Source organism: Opisthocomus hoazin, chromosome Z (assembly GCF_030867145.1).
Source record: "Opisthocomus hoazin isolate bOpiHoa1 chromosome Z, bOpiHoa1.hap1, whole genome shotgun sequence".
NCBI classification, from domain to species: Eukaryota; Metazoa; Chordata; class Aves; order Opisthocomiformes; family Opisthocomidae; genus Opisthocomus; species Opisthocomus hoazin.
In genome coordinates, this window is record NC_134454.1 from 58197996 (window position 1) to 58218247 (window position 20252).

The 20252-nt window shown below is 46.3% G+C and overlaps 1 protein-coding gene across 4 annotated transcripts in view; it reads right to left on the reverse strand.

Annotated features, from left to right (window-relative positions):
- ABCA1 (ATP binding cassette subfamily A member 1) overlaps nucleotides 1-18823 on the reverse strand; it is a 100566-nt gene extending 81743 nt beyond the window's left edge. For 2 of the 4 annotated variants that reach the window (XM_075410708.1, XM_075410706.1), the window contains exons 1-2: nucleotides 18738-18823; nucleotides 2133-2279 (exon numbers count right to left, since the gene is read on the reverse strand). In XM_075410708.1, coding sequence (XP_075266823.1) covers nucleotides 2133-2198 — 66 coding nt within the window. In that variant the 5' untranslated portion in view covers nucleotides 2199-2279; nucleotides 18738-18823. Of the gene's footprint in view, nucleotides 1-1541; nucleotides 1725-2132; nucleotides 2280-9527; nucleotides 9609-18737 lie in introns of those variants that run through there. The other 2 variants (XM_075410707.1, XM_075410709.1) reach the window with 2 other exon arrangements.
- Nucleotides 18824-20252: the final 1429 nt, after the last annotated feature.

The following is a 20252-nucleotide window of genomic DNA, read 5'->3' on the forward strand; positions in this document are numbered from 1 at the left end:
AAAACACCAGAGAAATCGGAACCTCACAAAAACAAGCAATGTCTCAAGCCTTCATTGTGAATTGACTAATAATATCGGTCTGGAACAGACTACGAGTACTCTTAGGCCCTTTGGGCTACTTGATGGGAAGCTGACACAGAAGCTGCCAGGAGCTACCCAGAAATAGCTGAGCAGATCCAAGATCATGACAGAAGAACAAGCAGGAAGGTCTTTTTTATTGACACATGCTTAGCCTACTGTGTTTTTCTGGCATTGCCAAAGGATCTGAATGCATCTCTGCTTCCCAGCAAGCTAGTCCACAGCTACCTTGACAGGACATGTCATGCTAGACAGACCCCTTCCAGTAACCTCCAAACCTGATGCATTAATTTCAGAAGGCCCTGCCAAAAAAGCAGTCATCTTCAGTATAAAACTCCTCTGAAATCTCCTCCTGGTTTAACCAGTTTAAGCACTGCTCCAGAGGATCCACCAAGGTTCTAGAGTTCCCCTAGTTGCTAAAGCCAGTTTGGAAGAGGTCAAGAGCAAGATCTCTAACAGCCAGGGAGGAAGAGATTGTTTTCAGCTCTAAGCACCTAGGATGCACAGGCAATAGGTGAGAACAGCCTGTCTTTTTTAGGAGCTGCAGCCAGTTTTGAGACTACCTTCCCCAGCTCTGTTGCAACATCCTTCTGATTTACGAGGCTGTTCACAAGGTCAGGATGCTGGCCCATATGCCCAGAGAGCAGCCAGCCTCACTCCTTGCTGCTGACACAGCCTACAGCCTCTCAGCTGAGCAGCCCTGTCCTGCGAAATCCAAGCTCCCGGGGTAAGGACAAAAGCACACAGATCAAACTTCTGCCATCACTTGCAGCTCTGTAACCACAGAGGTATACAGGAAAAGTCAACAACGCCACGAGCCCCCTTTGATTGGTTCTGCTTAAGAATGGCCTAATTCCAGCTCTGAATTCAACAGACAAGTCCAATGAAAACTAGCCTCGCACACCTGAGCAAAGACTACAGACACTGTCTCCATCTCCAGCAGTGAATACGATAGCCTCCCCTCCCTTGTGACTCCGAGTTGCTAAAACAACCCAGCCCCAGCCAGCTGGCAAGCACCCTGACATTTGCAGCGTTCGGAAAGCTTATCAGAGAGACCACTTTCCACTCACCACCTTAGTAACTCACGTTCCCTTCACATGCTCTACTCGTACCTCCTCGAGGTCAGATCTAACAGGACAGATCTTCTGCACAGGCCTGTTGTACAGGACATGCCCTTGCCTAACACAGTCATCCCCCAAGTCCCTGGAGGTGAAACAGCACATTTTCTCCAGCTTATAGCTGTCTGCAGGAGTTACAGCATCCTGTGAGGTCTCATTATCATAAAGGCAGAAGAATCTTAAGAGCACCGTACTGGATTCACGCTCCTGTGCCTTTGCCACCACAAGAAGAAATTCTTGTCGCATATTACCCATCCCAACAGGTACGTTCTCACACTGCTAACAGATGGTGAGGCTACCACTGAAGCTAATCAGAATGCACCTTGGCAGAAAAACAGCAGTTACCTGGATTTGTCTCCACACTGATCTGAGGACATGTCCCATGCTAGTCACTTAAACTACACCTCCTGTTGTGAAGTTACACAACACGCTTGGGTTTCTCTCCCTGATTAAAGAGATTGAAGGTGTCTGCTGTTGCCTCCACCACTTCTGCCATTAGGAAAAGTCAGAATTTTGTTGCTGCTGTTGCAGCTCCAGAGTTCAAAAGTTTTCAGACCCAGGTGCGTATGCTGCAGTTTGGCAATGCCCCACTTGCCGAGCAGAGCAGATCACAGCACAGGCTCCCAGTTCACATCACCCTGGCTGGACGCAGCAGTCATGCACCCTCTCTGCCTGTGCCAACACGAGTGTTCTGGTACTCTGACACTCTCTCACACCAGGATTCAGGACAGCAGTCTTCAGCACCGCCAAGCCCTCTGGTTTCTGTCCACCCACAACTCTCTTCAGTTTGAACTGAGTCTTTCCAAATGCAGACCAGCTGCCCTGCCAGGGACCAATAAACAAACCATCAAGATACAGGATTATTCCCTGTTTTGCTTGAAAAGTAAGCTACAATGCTACAATTTAGACCTCAAAAACCCTTTAGCTAACACTTACAGTCTGTCTTCTTCTGTAGGTGAAGTTCTTCCACAGCAGCAATCCCAGCTGCGTCCAGAAAGCCATCTTCCTTCAGAAAAGCCCAGGAGCTCCCTTTCTGCAGCAGCAGTGGCAGTACACAGTAGAGATGATGTGGCTGGGCATTAACTAGGTGGGGAAGAAAAAAAAAGAGTTGAAAGAAAAGCTGTGTCAGAACAGAAAAAGTGACAAGACAGGGAAAGGCCGAGGCTACACTCCGTGACCCCATATAACCTTGCAGCCCCCCATGGTACTCCCCATCACTGCCTTGTTACCTCACACACTCCAGCCAAGTCTCACGGGTCTCAGTAAGCTCAGATTTAGACTCATTTTCTCTTACCTCAGAGCTCCAAGGCACAAAAGAATGCAATATCCGCAGGACAACAATTTTCTTCCTTCCTGCCCAAAAAATCCAAGAGCAAGCACAGACCGGAAAGGGGAAAAAAACATAGGCTTTGAAAGCTGATCTAGAGACAGACCCCCCCTGCCCCCCCGAATGAGACTGAACCATACAATTCACCCCTTTTTTTTAAAGCTTCTTTCCATATTTACTTTTACAATGGTGAAAAGCCTGCTGCCAAATTAGGAAAGCCTTTGTTTTGAAGTCCAGTCAAGACCGCCACTTGTAGGAGAAAATGCTATGCATTTAACAGGCAGTGGAGAAATGTCCATTTCCTGGAAGGTAAGTGACTAAGAATGACCCTGCAGCCATTCACATTTGGATAAAGTGAATGGAAAAAATCACTGTTGAGTCAGTGTAAGGTCTTGCAGCCACTTGGCCTCCAACACTGTTGTGAATTGGATGCATTCAGTATGCATCCTGCAAGAGTACGAGAAAGCATAAAGTGTTGAAAAACACATTTGCCTGTTTGGTGGCTATTAGTAATAGCATGGTATAGGCCTGGGTATACACAGACTTCCAGTCAGGATCAAATGGAAAGGTGAGCTTATAGTACATTAAACCTTTTTTTCCAGAAGTAATTTGGCATAGCTTAATTTACTTTTGAGTTTAAGCCACTTCACATTAAGAGTATTTTCATTCTGAGTAAGCATCCACACAGGAATTTAGCTAATCCACATCAAAATAATTCTGATTTATGTACTCAGATACACTCTGATGACAGGCCCAGTGTTAACTGGGCAGCTAGCAGCCTATTCAAACATACAGCAAGAGAACTACTCCCTCCAACATCCGGTAAGCTGGGAATACGCATGGTTTTGATTCTAGTCTTACACACACCAGTACCTTAGCCCAATGATTCAGAGTTGCATGCCTGACTGCAAACTGTATTGAAAAGGTTTCCAAAATACATGAACGTGCTAGGAACGTAAAGACTTCCTCAGGAAATGCTCTGATCAGTCCTACACTAGAGTAAGACTAGATGATAAATGGCAATTTTGGATGTGAGCTTTGAGTTAATGAACACTTGTGGCCTTTAAGTCTCATTCAAAACCAAATTCCATTATTAAAATGACTTGCAGATTAAAAAACTTGTCTCTTATATAGGTTTGTGTTACAAGAAAATTTCCCTAACATGACTAACAAAAACAACTAAACCCAATATGCTGAGTTCTACACATAATTACACTGTAGTATCACAATGGGACAACAGTGCTTCTTAATGCAAGCACAGGGAAGCAAAGAACAGTAACAGACGCCTACAAACACCTACAAATTGAACCTCATGTCAGCACACAGGCAGCTGAGTGTACAGTCAGCATGGGCTCATTAACTCCTGCTAGGTACTGCTATAATTCACTGACCCAACCTCTGCAGGTGCTCGTCTTCACAGAGGGATGCCCAACTGATCTGACAGGACAGCCTTCCTCCCCTGCACAACGCTTCCCACTGGCTGGAGCACCCTGACACTAACATTTCAGCTGCACGCACATCTGGCTGGTAGACAGTAAACTCCCAGAGAGAAAAAAAAACAAAAAACAAGTAGGGAATATTGTCACCCCTCCTTTGCACCCTCTCCACTTACGCATTCCTGCTTGGGATTCAGGGAATTCATCAACAGTGCTTTTACTCGCCCGACTGAGCAACCTGGATTGCTACTCACGTAGTGCACAGGCACTCCATGACCAATATGGTGCAGAAACACTTCATGGAACACTAAGAGAATTGCTCTTTTCAAACATTTTTCTGCAAGGATACTTGGTCTGCGGGTCACAGACCTCAATTTGTTTTGCTGTGCTCTCTAGTGCACTGCAAGACGTAAGCCTTTCTGCCCAAATCCAATCCTGCAGCCACAGGACAAGCTCAGCATACAGAAGCAGAGGACAGCAAGGGATTGCACAACCTTTTATAATCACTGGTAATTATGCAATAGATTTTATCTTCAGAAGGCTGTTCAGAGCAGCCACTCCATATTCCCTCCTCTACCAAAACACCAACTCTCTGCAACAAACTTTCCAATTCTTTCCGGCAATTACAGCTAAAGACCAAAACCCACAAGCATAAAGTGCCACAGGAAGAGCACAGGAAGGATCCCAGGGAGAGCCAAAGTGACCTTTGGCATTCTGATCAATGGAAATACAAACAACACCTGTGCCTTAATACCCTGCACAGAGGCAAAGTAAAATTCGAAGTAGTCCATGGGATGCCTGAGCTGATCACAGGTAGCTGGTTTAACCCACATCGGTGAAAATCTGGACATTGATCCCTTGCAGTTGCAGGCAGCCCGCAGGATCCAGAACACAGAAATACTGTGTTGTAGAGGTTGTAGGGTTCACATTGCACTAGCAAACTGAAGTGAGATAAGGGCACATATCTCATCATTTAACACATCTCAGCTGATCAGCAGAAGTCTGCACAGCCAGAAGGACTCAGCCGTGGAAAACCACTTGGACTCCAGCTCTCAGTTCAGCTAAACTTTACAGGAACATAGCAGGTGTGCTGGCCTTCAAACAAGGCCAGTTTGCCCGGACACAAGTTCCAAACGAAGCAAAACCACTGATTTGTAAGGACTGTACCTGAAGACTGGAAAACCTGACCCAGATGTAGGCACTACCAGTAAAGCCCCTACATTAAACTAGGGGACACAGTCTAAACCTGGATTAATCACCAAGAGCACAAAAGCTGCAGTGTGCCCAGTTGTTCTTCCAGCCATGCTGGGGTGACAGTTCCAAAGACATATTCTGCTCCAGTATCTGTCACAGCCTGGGTAACACAAGTTTGTTGATGCCTAGAGCTGCCTCTGACTCTGATCCACAGAGGCTGACATATTTGGTTCACTGCTGACACCAGTTAACTAGGTCCATTTGAATTACTAATACATCAGAAAACGCTCTGGAAACTAGGAATCTCAGGAGGAAAACAGGTTAGCACCTTTTCAGATGTTCTTCCAGCTGCCAAAACGCAAGAACTGCAAGGCAGAGATGCAGAAAACTGACAGACCCAACACTCTCAGCTCAGCTGGAGCTGAAGTCCATCCGTACTTCCACTTCAGGCCAGTCCGAGAAGTTCAACACAGCTAGGAAATCCAACTTGCCATTTAGCACTGCAGTGCCAAAACGCACAAAGACCAGCTAGTTTCCCATGCAGGCTTTTGTGTCTCACCTAAGTAAAATGTTGAGAGACAACAGCAGGTATCAGTGACCACTTCCGACACCCAGAACCATCTAAAGCAGCAATACTATTTCTGTGTGGAAGAAAAGCTGCATGAATTCGTAACCACAGTCTAATTTTTCTGTGATGTAAAGTACCACAGATCTGCTCAAGAGAATGGGGATTTACACCTGCCAATAGCAGGCACATCCCTTTAAAGTGCGATCTCTCACTTTTACAAAGCACTTACTCTGTGAAAGCAGGAAAAATTCCCTCAACAGCAACAAGCAGTGCAACTTAGCTGTGGAGAGGTCTTTGTGTAAGACATCCAATTTACATATCCAATCTTTACATCGTGCAAACAATACAAATTTACCAGTAGATACCAATATACGTCAATTTTCAGCCCAGCATCAGGCTTACTTCTCTTCATCACCCAGAAATTTGTTTTTGTCTAGCTCCGTTTCAGCACTTCTCCACCTCTTCACTAGCACATGCAACACAACTGCACAACTTAGACAACATGGAAGACACTGGGGAGACTCAAACTGCCTACAGCTTCAGGGCACACCTGGTACCTGTCTAGCAACTCCAGCGCAAACTCCAACTGCCCCCTTACCACAGATAAACAGACATCATCAGAAGGGTCTGTCTGATAATGAAAACAAGCAATGCATGTTTGGAATAACATCCTGGGTCCAGGCACATGCCCTATGCAACACCTAGATACAGCAATAAGCATCCAGTTAACCAGCCAGCCAAGAAAACGTAAGGATTAAGAAACCATCTTGTATTTAGCCACTAAGTAAGTGGTGGCAATCCAGTACCCAGAGGTCCCTGCATGCTCTACCAACACACCACTCGGATTCATGCACATTTAACACGCTACTTGCTAGGTGTCTCAAGTTTTCCAAATTCCAGACAAAAAAAAAAAGCACAAAGTAACAAAGACATCCAAGTACTTCCCCAGATCTTTTGACAGACTTTCCCCTCAGTCTCTTCCTAGGGAGAAGTTTACCTTTACAATTACAAAGACGCTTCTTCAGCCCACAGAATTGTTCTCACAAAAACACGAGTTCATTCCTGGTGTGCAATAACCGATCTCGCACACTGAGACAAGATATTGATTTATTACAAAGTTGCACAAGTTCAGACGCTAGATAAAACTAGCACACCTAATTCCCAAAAGACATCAATCTTTATACAATTTCTTACCCATAAGTTCCAGCCCATGGGGCAGTCCCATGGAGCCAACCAGTTACATGATTTATGTAACACTCGGTCAGCATTTTCACACTGGGCATGTTCAGTGAGGAAGGGTCAGGGGGGTGTCCCCCAGTGGGTGTGATTTTTAGTATTATAATCAGGGATAGGTTACTTTCGGACACTACTTTTCTGCCAGAACCAGCCGAAACCAGCCAGGCGCTAACAAGCAGTCTTCCCAGGGTGTTCTTATCTTCTGCAAGGACAGTTCCCCTATTTAGACATAACACTAACTCTTCTAAGTAAAAACAACAAACTCCTATTATTCTAATTATATGAAGGCCCTTATGATAACAAGGTTTTCCAAACGCTAGCTCTTGCAATTATTCTAAGGCCTTTATAAGAACAGAGTCACTGGACACCAGAGGATGGGCAGGAAGTGCAGGGCAATTTGCACATACCTTCTGATCCAGTCTGGGGTTGGTTCCTGCTTTGCTCTCAAAGTTCTAACACAAGTCAGGACCCTTCTACTCATTCAGACCAGCAATCTCAACACCTACCAGCACCATTAAAGCACAGGGTCCACATGCCTGTCACACGGTCTGCCTTTCATAGAACCATAGAATCACTAAGGTTGGAAAAGACAACTCCCTGCACATGACATTTACTGCAGAAACCCCGCATAGCCTCCATAATTCCATCTCAGTGTGCAACTCAGAGAATTTCTCTGTTAAGACAAACTCAGGCTATAGGGCAACCTCTGAAAACGGTGACAGTAACACATACTTCGACCAACCCTTTCTTTGTAGATCAGCACTACCTACTACCTGGAAGTAGAATGGCTGTCAAAAAGTCCATTAGCTGCTACGCCAGAAGTCTCCAGACACAATCCATCTTAAATACAAAGCCATGTACTTTTACAGCTGTAGATTTAAAGAGTAAAAAAGCTCAAATGGCAGAGAATCAATTCCCCACCCCCATGCCTGTTGTCTGTACTAAGTAAACGTAAAACAGCCTTCAAAAGCAGCTTTCTGCAAACAATGCAGCTGTTTGCTTTCTTTTGGGGGCAAAAAAAACCTTTCCCCTAGAGAAGAAATCACTATTTAGACAGGGAACAAAGTGAACTTATCAAACCTTATGTGACTGGAACATTTCAGCATTCTGGCAATACGCTATAGACCCTTTATGTTTCCAGCAATGACTTACACCCAGCCCTGGTCAGCAGAGCTAAAAGCTCTTACTGGTTGCAGGTTCCTCCACGAAATCAGCCAGTGGCCTCTGTCCTGTTCTCTGTCAGATTTCCACATCACAAAAGCTACCACCACTGGCAGCTCCCCACAGACCAAGCAGCCACGGAGAGTACCAATCTAGCATCTAGTGATGATGCCCTTATGAGGGGAAAAAAAGGCATTTGGTAGACATAGCATAGGTTTGAACTACTAAAGCCAGTGCTGCTCCCCTCCCACGAGCAGACATGGTAGAGCACTTCATGCTTCCCACCTCAGACAAAAAGCCGTACATCTGCTTAACTCCAATAGCTTTTGCCTATGTATGTATCAAGTCAAACTAGACTCACTTCGTAAGGAAAGGGGTAACTGCAGCACAGATACCAGATTCCAGCAGAAATATAGTCCTCTTCGGGAACGCTGAGAAATGTCTTAACATTTAATTTGCTTTAGGCAGTGTCAGGCTGCATTTGGTGGAGCAAGTAATATGATGAGCCACGTCAACTCTACAAAGCCCTGATTCAAGTCCAAAGTCCCTCAGTGCTCTATATACCATCAGTTAAGAGCAGGTCCCCATGACGTCTGTGAACGCCATGGCAGGACAGAAGTATCTGCCTCATGAGCTGACATTCTGAGTCAGACAAGACAAACCATCAGACAATTAGCGGCCTGGATGGGCATTTGGGTAACAGAGGTGCAGATTAAGCCAGGAGTCCAGAATTAAATCTGCATCTCCTGAATCAAGGTCTAGCATCTTGGCCACTTCTCCACAGAACACAAGGATTTTGCTTCTTCCAGCACACTTGCTACAACCAAGTGACTTATTCTTACACAGCTACATCCACTTTGCACAACCTACAACTGGGCAAGGCCATAAGAAGCTCTCAAGGCAGAAGCATTTGGAGAACACCTTCACTGTAACTTCTACAACACCCAGAAAGGCAAAAACACTTGCGTTTATGCAACTTCAAATGAGACTAAGGGAAGAGAAAAAACAGCATTGATCCCAATACTGTTGAGATTAGGCTAAACAGCAGCTGTGGACAAATGCAACCAGTTTTCTATCCTCCTGCTAGAGATCTAATTGGAGAGAATACCCACAGCAGAAACAGCCAGTGCATAAAGAATCAGAAGTAATGTCCATTCGGTGATCAAAACTACCCACACAAAGCTTGCAAAACCCATAGAAGCAAGTCTGACATTCCCATCTCTGAAACTTCTAAGCAGTCAAAAAACCTATGACATCTACTGGAGCTCTAAGAAAGAGGGGAAACTGCCACACAAACAGTGACACTTCTATAGGAAAAGCAGTATTGCTCTTTTAACCAGAAGAGCCTGAACTAAGTTACAAAAAGGTGCCATGAAAAGTGTTAGCAGCACAGAGTTCAAGCAACTCACCTGAGGCCACAAGTAAAGCAAACACAGAGATGAGAATACAACCACCAAATCCCACAGGTTTGCCTCCTGGTTTCAGCTCTGCTAGATTCTGCAGCAAATCACAAGCAATGCTGGTTCAGCAGCGGAGGTGTGAGCTTTGAACCCATGGCCTGCTTGCCTGGGACACAGGATCATTATCAGTGGAGTCACACAGATACTAAAAGCTAGTCTTTCATAACCTCCCCACAGAGGACTTTAATTTCTTTCCCATTTGCCAAATGAATATCGGACACCAAGTTTCCTATTCCATCTAAAAATTCATTCAGCAAGTAGTGCTTTCCTCTTCAAAATGACCCAGGTCACATCAGAGGGTTTACGCCAGCGCCTTGTTATTAACAATGTGCTTGGAGAACTTCTGGGTCAGCAGTCAAGAATTTAATTAGGACAACCAACAACAATATTTGGGTGGCAATTCTTGGCATGATCCTCTACTAGTTTACATCACTTTACACACTGACTGCCTGGTCTTAGGTTTGGTAGTAAACAGGTTCTGGCCTTGTTCTCCAGTGCTTACCAATACTGAAAGCAACATTACTTTCAACACGGCCATCCATCTGCCCTCTAAGTAACTATGATTTATATGACAGAAGCACTTTAAGATCCAGCTTCATGATAATCCCCAGCCAGTCTGACTCCTTTTCCCTCCTTGAGGAGCATGTCAAGTTTTGTAAAACTAATATGAAAGGATAGTACCAAAACATCAGGAAGCTAATGAAGAGTTGTCATGGAATCCCTTTAGTGAACTGCCACCTCTGGTCCAGACAAAACTGAGACACACAGCATCTCACTCATCTACAGGGTCCTTAAGGCAGCACACAGAGCTAAAAAACACTGAATAAGTAACTTCACCTCCCTCTGCTGTCTAAGAGGGCCTAACCTCACAGAAGACTGGAGTGGAAAAGGAGTTCTTCTAGCACAAGTTGACAAGAAAATACCTATTCACAACCTGCTTTAACTGCTGCTATTGAAACAATTAGTGATGCAATCCCATCCCATTACTAGGTTCTGCCTGCTGCACTAGGTAGAACACCGAGAAGCCTAGACCTTGCTCTGGCAAGAGCTGGAACCAATATAATGGGATGTTAGGGGCAGAATCTGGCTTCCCAAATATTTAGGCAAAATGACAAGGGGTTTCTAAAGCTATCTAGCCTCAGCCCTAGGACAGAGCGAGTGGCTTTTTCAAAAGTCTGTATATTACACGCTGAGGCTTTCTGAATGCTCCACTATGAACCGCTGAGCAGGAGATCATTTTGGAAGACCTGGCCCAGAACTAGCATAATGAGCACTGAAGCCCCTGGCTCTGAACTCTGATGCAGAGTATCTGTTTTCCCACTTCTGTCAAAGCCAAACTCCTAAGACATATTTCTGGGCCACAGGTGGGCCCATCCCTACCAATCAGAAATAAACCACACAGGACAGCTTCCCAACAAGGCAAGGACTAGCTTGCAAAGTACCCTGTAATACGAACTGGACTATGTTCTCCAAAGCTCTCAGTGCCTCCTTACACATTTACACAAAGCCACATTTTCCAAAGTGTCTGGTGTTTTATAAGCTTCCCTTGCGACAGAACATGCCAAGCTGCTCTGAAAACCTGTCCCAGGTCACAGTGGAGCAATGTCTGCCTTCCAGAATGACCACAACAACTGGTTCTCATTATTTCTAGCATGCTCAAAGGGCTCACTGGTGAAAACAAGCACAGCTCCAGTGCAATGGAAGAAGTCAAGCTTGCATGCATCGCAGCTGGACTGACTCAAAGAAAGGCACACACGAGAGATTATGACATGCACTTCGGCAAGAGGAATTGCTTAAATGTCAAGTATAACACTCAAGATGAAGTGCAGTCATCTATTTTACAAAAACCCCAGCTTCCACGGGAAGGTTGTGAAATACATGAAGCATTTCGGCTTTCAACATTACACTGAACGTCCCCTACTTTCCCCACACAACAAAAAAAGCCAAAATCTAGTCCATTCTCTGACAAAAGCAAACACAAAAGCTGATTTGCTTTATCACGGCCAATGTCCAAAAATCCATAGTCCATATTAGCAGATTTTTTTTTTTTTTGGCTCTTGAAGAATGAGCTCTTCTCTAGTGGAATCTAGAAATAATAGAACATCCTGCTAAAATAATAATTGCAACATTTGAGCTCAATTCATGCCATTAAGCTTTGATCTCTGAGCAACTATAGCATCGTCAGTACACAGCCTGCAAAAAGCTGTGTTACACAGCCTGTTACTTTTTCCAGCTGATGACGCATCCTGTTTAAGGACGTTACCTTTGCAGCTAGGAAAAACGGTGAAGCATTTCATAGTGCAAAAGGCACTCTTCTGCTTGGCCGCAACCTCTGGGGGAGAAGGCAGGCAGGGGTCCCCCAAGAAACTCATCCACCTCATCAACTTTCAGGAAGAGAAACCCAGGTGCTCCAAGGGTGTTAGGCCAGAAACACTCTTGACCACCACCCCTTCCACCACAGCACACCCTGGTCACTGAACCACTTTAGGCAAAGCAGCCATAGATCTGGTTTAACAAAGTCCAACAGTGGTAGGTGCTCCATAGTCCCACTGCAGAGCTGGAGCACCTTGGATATCTCTATCTTCTGCTGAACAAAGTTACCAAGCCTTGTAGCTTTGCCATCACATTCATAAGGACTTTTCTGGAAGGGAAAGTCTTCTCCTGCATCTTGTTTTTGTAGCTTGCTCTTCACCTTGGAGAAGACAAGGACACAAACTATGCCCAATACAAGATAAAACTGCAGTTCGAGACGCATGCCTGCCCTATAACATCCAAAGACACTTCACTGTTATTTTCCTCTTGATCTTTGCCATTTGGGACCATAATGCCATAAACCAGCGTGTGTGTTCAGCAACAGAGCAGAACATAACATGACTTGCGCCACAGAAAACACGCTAGTGGTACCTTTGGGATTCACTAGCATAAAGAATAAGCTGTCTGTTAAGCTTGATAACTACACAACCACACTGATACCTGTGGCACAGGTATAAGTAACAGCAGATGAAACAAAAAATATCCCTGAACTATGCAGAAAAACATCAGCCAAGAAAAAGCCTCTAGCACAATGAAAGGAAATGACATTGTCGAAAAAAGCAATGAGCTGGCAAAGGTAGTATTTATCAGCCATTGTCAGCTTGAGCAGAGTTTGATCCTTTAAAGCCTACAACAGACAGGCCCACAAGAAGACCTAGGCTCCCACATGGCTACCATCTAGCCGTATGGATTTGGAAGCTATTAATTCACCAAAGTGGTAAATAGATGTCCAAGTGCTTCTAAAAGCAGTGAGCATCAGCTATGAAGCGGAATGAATTTCTGATCAATCTCGGTAACTGATACAGAGTTCAGTATCACTTGTCCCTAAAGTTATTCATAGAAGGATATGAAAATAATTGGCACACTTGATAAGAAGGAAGCCCACGTGTTTGCGGTGGCAGGTGTGGCACAGGGCAGCTAGCTGGGAGCGTTGCCAGAACCAGAACGCATGTGCCCATCTTCCCTGTTCTGCCTGATCCGCAGCGGAAGCTGTTGTTCCACCCATTGCACATTCTCTAGCCCCAGCTGTACGACCCATACCCCCACTGCCGAAGCTCCAATCCTTACGGTCAGCAGGACAGTTAACAGACACGCAAAGCAGGCTAACGTATGTCAATGTTCAGATCATGCACAGACAGATCTAAAAGAGATAAGGATCACAGAATTTGTTCACATCCTAAGCTACACCTCACAACAGAAGGATTCATGACAGAGCTGTGTTAGTTTTCTCCAGCAGTTTCAAGGGACCAAGCACTGAGGTGAAGAGCTGTGTTCTACACAGTTTCAACCAAATGTCTCAGAACAGAAAATACTTCAGGTACATGCAGAAGTGGCATGAAATGCCAAAAGGAAAAGCAATAAGCTTGCAAAAGATAAATGCAAACCGAACTTTTGCAAGTTTTTAATGAATGTAGGATTCAAAACATACTTTTTTTTTTGTTGAGCTTAGGAAATCCTTAATGGTGCTCACTGAGAAAGTTCCACTGGAGTCAAAGCACACTCCCACAGACAATCCAGTTGGCTGCAATTATGTCTGGCTTTATATATAAATACAATTGGAAAAATAGATGTAGTAGTGTGGAATATTGAAAGCACGTCAGAAGAAATTGCAACGAAGCTCTGGAAGACATGGTAATCAGGAAAATTAAAAAAAATAACCTGAGAATAATAAGATCTGAAGAAATCTGAAAACAGATGGTGTACAGGTAATCGTGTCAGTTTGCTAGAAGCAAGTGGGCCCAGATCTCTCCGAAGACAGTAGAACAACTCCTATTGCTTACTTCAGGATGAGTATTTACAGGTTTGAGAGAGCTGGGAAACAAAGCAGCAAGAACTGTTACTCTGATTTAAAAGGGTAAAGAATATTTAAAATATCTAAAATACTTTAAAACAAATGAACTAGATAAAAACACATTGCCCACTGGTAGAACAAAATAACAAATGCAGGATGAATTTAGTTTATTGAACTGGAACATTTAATTTAGAGGAGGAGTAGATTTTGAACTTTGATTCCAGTACCGCTACCAGAATGAAACATCTGTGTGGTTGTGCTCAGAAAAGGTTGGTGCTGCTTTATTGTTTGGATGAGGAGAGGTTTGCGTTTTTTTAATCCACTCAAATTTGGTCCTAACTCTACTTTTACCAGCAACCATAACCAAACTCTTGTTAGGAGCATAATTACAATACAGGGAAGAAGAAAAACGCCACCAACTGAACCCTAGAAGATCAGGGATTCCCAATGCATACAGCTCTCAGAAAAAAACATGTATGACAACTTGCCTGTTTCTTTTGAAGGCACAAAAATTCACCTGGAAAAGCAGAAGCTACATCTGAAAACCTGAGACTTAAAGCCAGGTTGCTGAAATTAGCAACACAGCCTAGAATCTTTAAAAACACGGGTCACCTGCTGCAGGTGAGAAAAAACACACTTTCACTTCTACCATGAAGCGTATAAACTTTTGTCATCTCATTGTCACAATCACAGTGAAAGCAGGCAAGAGGAAACAGGGGCAAGTCATCACAAGAAGACAGGCACAGGTTGCTGGGAGCCAGGCTCTCCTGGTCCCTAGAACCACTGCTGCTGCTCTTGAGACCTTCCACATGGCTTAATTTTGGCTTTTACTAAGCTAACAACCACAAATGATAATTAATATTCGTTGCACGGTCTGCTTTCCTGTCCTGGTAACAATGATTCACTTGGAAATGAGCTAACAAAACTGCAGGTTGTTTCAGCAAGCCAAGCAAGGAGGGTGGTAACAGGTTTCGGCCACTTCTATCTTCCACACAGCCCTGCCTGCCATTTGCTAAAAATGAAACCAGACCTCCAGAATGATCTCTGAACTGTGTGGTCAGAGGCTCCGACTTGTTTGTTCTTTCCCAGAAAATGACCTTGCTATCTAGCCCAAACCAGAACAGTCTCGGAAAGGCTCCTTTGCTCTCCTTTTTCTGTCTAATACCAACCGTTCCCCAACAAAGTCAGCATAACGCAAACCGATCTCTTACTGCATTAGATAGAGCTCTGCTAAGCAACACTCCTCCGGAAAACAATAGAAGAGGGAAAAGGTCAGCTTGTATATGGATATTTATGCCATTCAATCTGATGTGCATTCCTGTAGTCCGTGATTAAGCTTTTTCACTAATAACCCCATGAATACAGTTCTGAATGCTCTCATTTTTCCTACAGTGTTAGCCTGTTGTGTCAGAAAAGCTGCATCAACAGTTTTCCATCCTACTCTGTCTCGCTCTCGGTCCTTGAGGCAAGCTCACGTGCTTTTTTCCCCCACAATGACAAATGCTAAAAAAGACAGGACTAGCTTTGCTGCCACCTATTTTACAGAAACAGACCAAAAAACAGACAATAGGGTACTCCAGTCAGTAGTTCACATCACAGTAACTCTTCCCAGTTGCTCTGCAAGACTTCTGTACGACCAACAGCAATACAAGACACACAGCTACAGAATATGAAATATTTTAACTTCTTGTGGCAATCATCTTTTGAACACTACAAGTAGAGTCTTACCACGGTATTTTTAATCTATACTCTTAATATCAGTAACCACAGACGTGCAAGCTGGTTAACTACACAGAAAGCTTCCAAGCATCCAGGATTCAAATTCTCAGCTGGCATAAATATGAGACAATCTCAAAGAGAGAGAATTTCTACCATGTTAGACCTGGAGAAAGTGGGTAGAGTCCACATTGCCCCACACGAACAAGAAAAATATGTCGTATGCATAAAATGTGTTTTACTAAACAGTAGGTTCTGACTCTAGCCCCTCTCACAGCACGGGTCATCAAGAATAACCAGCCTAACGGGAACACACTGGTGCTTGGTCAGCCATGGCCTCTGGACTTATTTCAGGATTTGGTGTGTTGCCCAGCCGAGGAGACCTACATAAACACCACGGGTGCTTGCTCCAAGGTTACTTAAACAAAGTGGTAGTCTGGTTCCCTTTCTGCTCTGCTCCTGACATCATCTTTGTGCTGGCACCAGCAACCAAAGCCATGAGAAGACTCTAAACACAGGATGCTGAAAAAGACAAAAAAAAAAAAAAAAAAATCACCAAGCAAAGAAGAGGAGAGTTCGTTCTCAGTTACTCATCCTGGGCTGGTGAACTCCAGCACCAGCAAGGAGGATGAAACAGATGAGGAGAGAAAAAGAGAACAGGCACTTGGGGAACAATGAAGCAGGTCCATTACTACCTCACTAGCAACCTTCAATTACTCTGCATTAAAGTTCTGAAGAAACCACACCCTAAGAAATACTGTGCCTGCATGGTGCAATACATGATAAACACTAGCAGAGCTGATCACGTTTGGCCACGGATGGATGAGTTTAGGACTCATCTCCCTCCTGCTCTGTCTCTGTGGGTCTAACTCTGCCAGGTGAACCGACTGGTGAGACAACAGGCTTGCAGACATGCAGGCAAGGGAAGACCTGCTTTCCAAAATGTGTATATTACACTTGACTAACGCATGAGACATTGCAAACTCCAGCCCAGAATCTGCATAGAAGGTCCAGAGCCGCTTTCCTCAAGTCACTGAGGCTTATTACCCTCGCACAGCTATGGGGAAGTTCAGCCCAGGGAATGCTAGACAAAGGGCTACTCCTGGAACAAATGCCAAAATAATTTTACTGACCTTTTTTTAAACTCATGGCATTTCATTATCCGTTGTTCAGCACTTCGCCAGGAGCCACAGAGCTACACCGTGATGACAGATGCCAAATTTGGTGCCAGACCAAGTCTCTACTCACACCAATAGCACTGAGCTACACTCATTTTTGGAAACAAATTGGCATCACAAAAAAAGTTTGCCAGCGGCTGCCTGTGGCAAGCCAATTTATAAACATGCCTCAGTCTCACTGGGTGAAGAAACAACTGAACTTTCAACATACCTGCTTGCACTGCTACGCACCTGCATTCAGAGGAAATTTGGAGTTGATATCCAAAAGATTACCATGACTCCCACAAATGCCAAAGTCTCCCACATAGCTGCACCAGAGGTGTGTGTTTTGCATAAATCTCACATGGCTAGGTGTACTTCAGCAGCAATTTATCAGGAGAAGCTATTGTGAACGCCTGGGGCTAGCTGCTTGATTATTACCCTCTAACCCCAGACAACAGCAATTGTGATCTCTTGCAATCCAGAGGCCAGCAGGTATCTCCTCAGAACACCTGCAGTGATCATAAAAAGCACAATTTTTTATTATTTTCTTAAAACTAGGCATTCCCAATTTAAAAACTGTGACCTAAACTCTACCATACACCTCTCTGGTTCCACGCTACCAAACTTTAATACACACTTTGTAAAGAGTTGACTTCTAATTCTTACCATAATCAGCCCTACCAAATTACAATTACATGAGAAACAGGGTGCTCCGTGTCAGGAGTAAAGGCAGACTCCTGCCCTTATCTGTCCAGACCATTCCAGATACAGGCTGCACCACACCACTCAACACACATCGAAATTCAAAATTGCGCAATGAATTGTGAAGACCCACCAACAGGATTTGCATCTGTTAGGTCAGCGACACACGGCAGCGTGTACCCACTCAGCTCAACAGCCCGTGGGGGCACCACAGAATCAGGGGAAAGCCTCAGCGCACCGTGCTGTTCCCACCTGTCACACTTCTTGTGCTTGGCCCTTGCGTTCCCCCCGCAAGGGCCAAGCACAAGAAGTGCTGGCACAAATGTTAAACCCCTTCCAAAACTCTGTGAGATTGCTCAGTTGCAACGGCCTTCCAACAGCAAGCTTGGCCATCTGTTGCTCACGGAACACTCCCAAGGCATGGCTGCTCTCTGCTGTACAAGCACCAACTCATGTCCAAAGGCACCTCCAAACCGTATTTTAATGTGTTGATTCCCATCAACAACTTTCAAGAAGTACAACCCTACAAGTTTACAATTTAAGAAGTCTTTAGAAGTCTGTAAGCTCATGTTTACATTCTCCCAGCTTCAATAAGGTCTATTCCAACACACTTCAAGATCAACTTTGATCCTCCAACTACGTTCTTTGTAGACCCTTAGGACCTGCAAGCCCAACAGCCAGGGAAAGGGGGGGTGGGGTGGGGGTGGGTGGCGCTCCTGGTTTACCTTAGACCAGACAAAACCACCGCTTAACATGAACTTTTAATTTGTAATTGTAGCGTCTTTCCTGACACATTTTCAGGACCCGGGCGGTCGCGCACCTCCAGAACCCAGAAGCAGCGTTCCGCAGCAGGCTGGCGGCAGGTCCGAGCTCAGCCATAGCCCGGCAAGCAGCAGCGATACAATCAGCAGCGAGACATATCGCACGCGAGCCACCCTCCCGTGCATCGCGACAGCGGGCGGACCGACCCCCCGTCTTCACACTCCCCCCACCCCCCGCCCCCCAAGGCCCTGCCCTCCCCTCTCCCCCCGCGGCCCCACAGGGTTTCCCACCGGGGTGAGGGGGACGAAAACCCTCCCGTTATCACCCAGCACCCACCCCGCTGCGAGCCCCTTCCCGATCCGCGCAGGGCACCGAGAGCGGCACCACGCCGGAAAACAACAACGAAACAAAACAAAACAAAAAAAAACCAAAACCAACCCCCACCCCACCCCACTTCTCCGCCTGCTCCCGCTCCCCCGACAGCTGCCCGCCTACCTCCCGGGCCGCAGCCGCCGCCGGTCCCGCCGGGAGCCGAGCCGAGCCGAGCCGAGCCGAGCCGAGCCGAGCCGCCCCGCCGCGTCCCCTCCCCTCCCCGCCGCGCCGCTCCGCCAGCCCCGCTGCCGGCCGCCCGCGCCCCGCCGCGCCTCTTATAGCCTCCGCCGGCCGGGCCCCCGCCCCTTCCACCGATGGGCCGCCCCGCTCCGCTCGCCTCCTCCCTCCTTTTGTCTTCTTTCTCCGCTTTTTCTTGTTCCCTCTCTCCTTTTCTCCCCCCCCCCCCCCCTTTGTTTTCTCCCTTTCCCCGAGCGCCGTGCCCCACTCCCCGCCGCCGCGGAGCCGGGCCGGGCGCATCCCCGCACCCCCCCCCGGTGCCCGGCGGCGGAGCGCACCGACAGCGCTGCCCCGGGGCGAAGCGGCCCCTCGCAGCGGGCCTGCAGAGGAGCGGCGCCTGCCTCCGGTGTCACCGGCGGGGGGGACCAGGCACGGACTGCGGCCGCCGGCGCTCCGGTACCCACGGCTGCGGCGGGACGGACGCAGCCGTGTCAGTTCTTGGAGGACCGGACGACCATTATCAAACTTGAGGAGGAAAAAAAAAAAATTATTTTTAAAGGTTCACAGCGCCCGACTTTACTTGCTCCAAACACAAAATCCGTAAATGACAGCGCGTTTTAGCTGTCTGAGAGGCGGCCTGCGCTACCGATCTTGGTAAGGACTGAATTCTCAGGCGGCTGACGGTGCCAGCTCCTCGTCCTCCCAAAAGGGCTCCTCCCCTAGAAACATCACCCACCGCGCAACCCCCGCCAAATACCTTGCTCGGTACACGGCAGGAACGCTTAAAAACACTGCACTGCGATCTGTGAAAGCGTAGCAGCGCATCCGACGCTCTGCGAAGGAAAACAAGTAACGCACGGGAGGCAGGTGACTCCAAATCACAGTCCCTCTACAGACACCACGCGCTGCCATTGCTCGCCCGCAGGGAAGGGGCTGATGTTGCTGTGCACGCTGTTCGCTGTTCTTGCTCGGCCTTGCTGTGAGCAATCCAGATGATACGTGGTTACTGAGGGAACCGTATCTTCGAGTTCCCCAACTTCTGTTTCAACGCTGAGCCTACCACCACTGTAATTCTGCAAGTGGCACGGAAATACAAACACCTGAAAGCAAACCCCGGCGAGCTCGGACTGATCGTTACCTGAAATAATACTCTGCACTGGTGTCCAATACCTAGCAGTAAATATTCAAATTAATAACGCAGACCCTTCTGCTCTGAATAATAACTAGCACGTTCATTTCAGCAGTGACCCAAACTCCTTCCCTCGGTCACCGCCTCGTAGAAAGGCTCAGGGCTAGACAGAACGGAAAAACTCCCGCTTCCGATCTCGGTTTCCCCAGTGTAGCTGCTATGTAACTTCACTGACTTAAACGGACTCAGTCTGGTTGTACCATCATCTGGTTGCACCACTGGAAAATTGGGTCTTTAATGCATAAATGCAGCTGTGTGTTTTTCACCACACA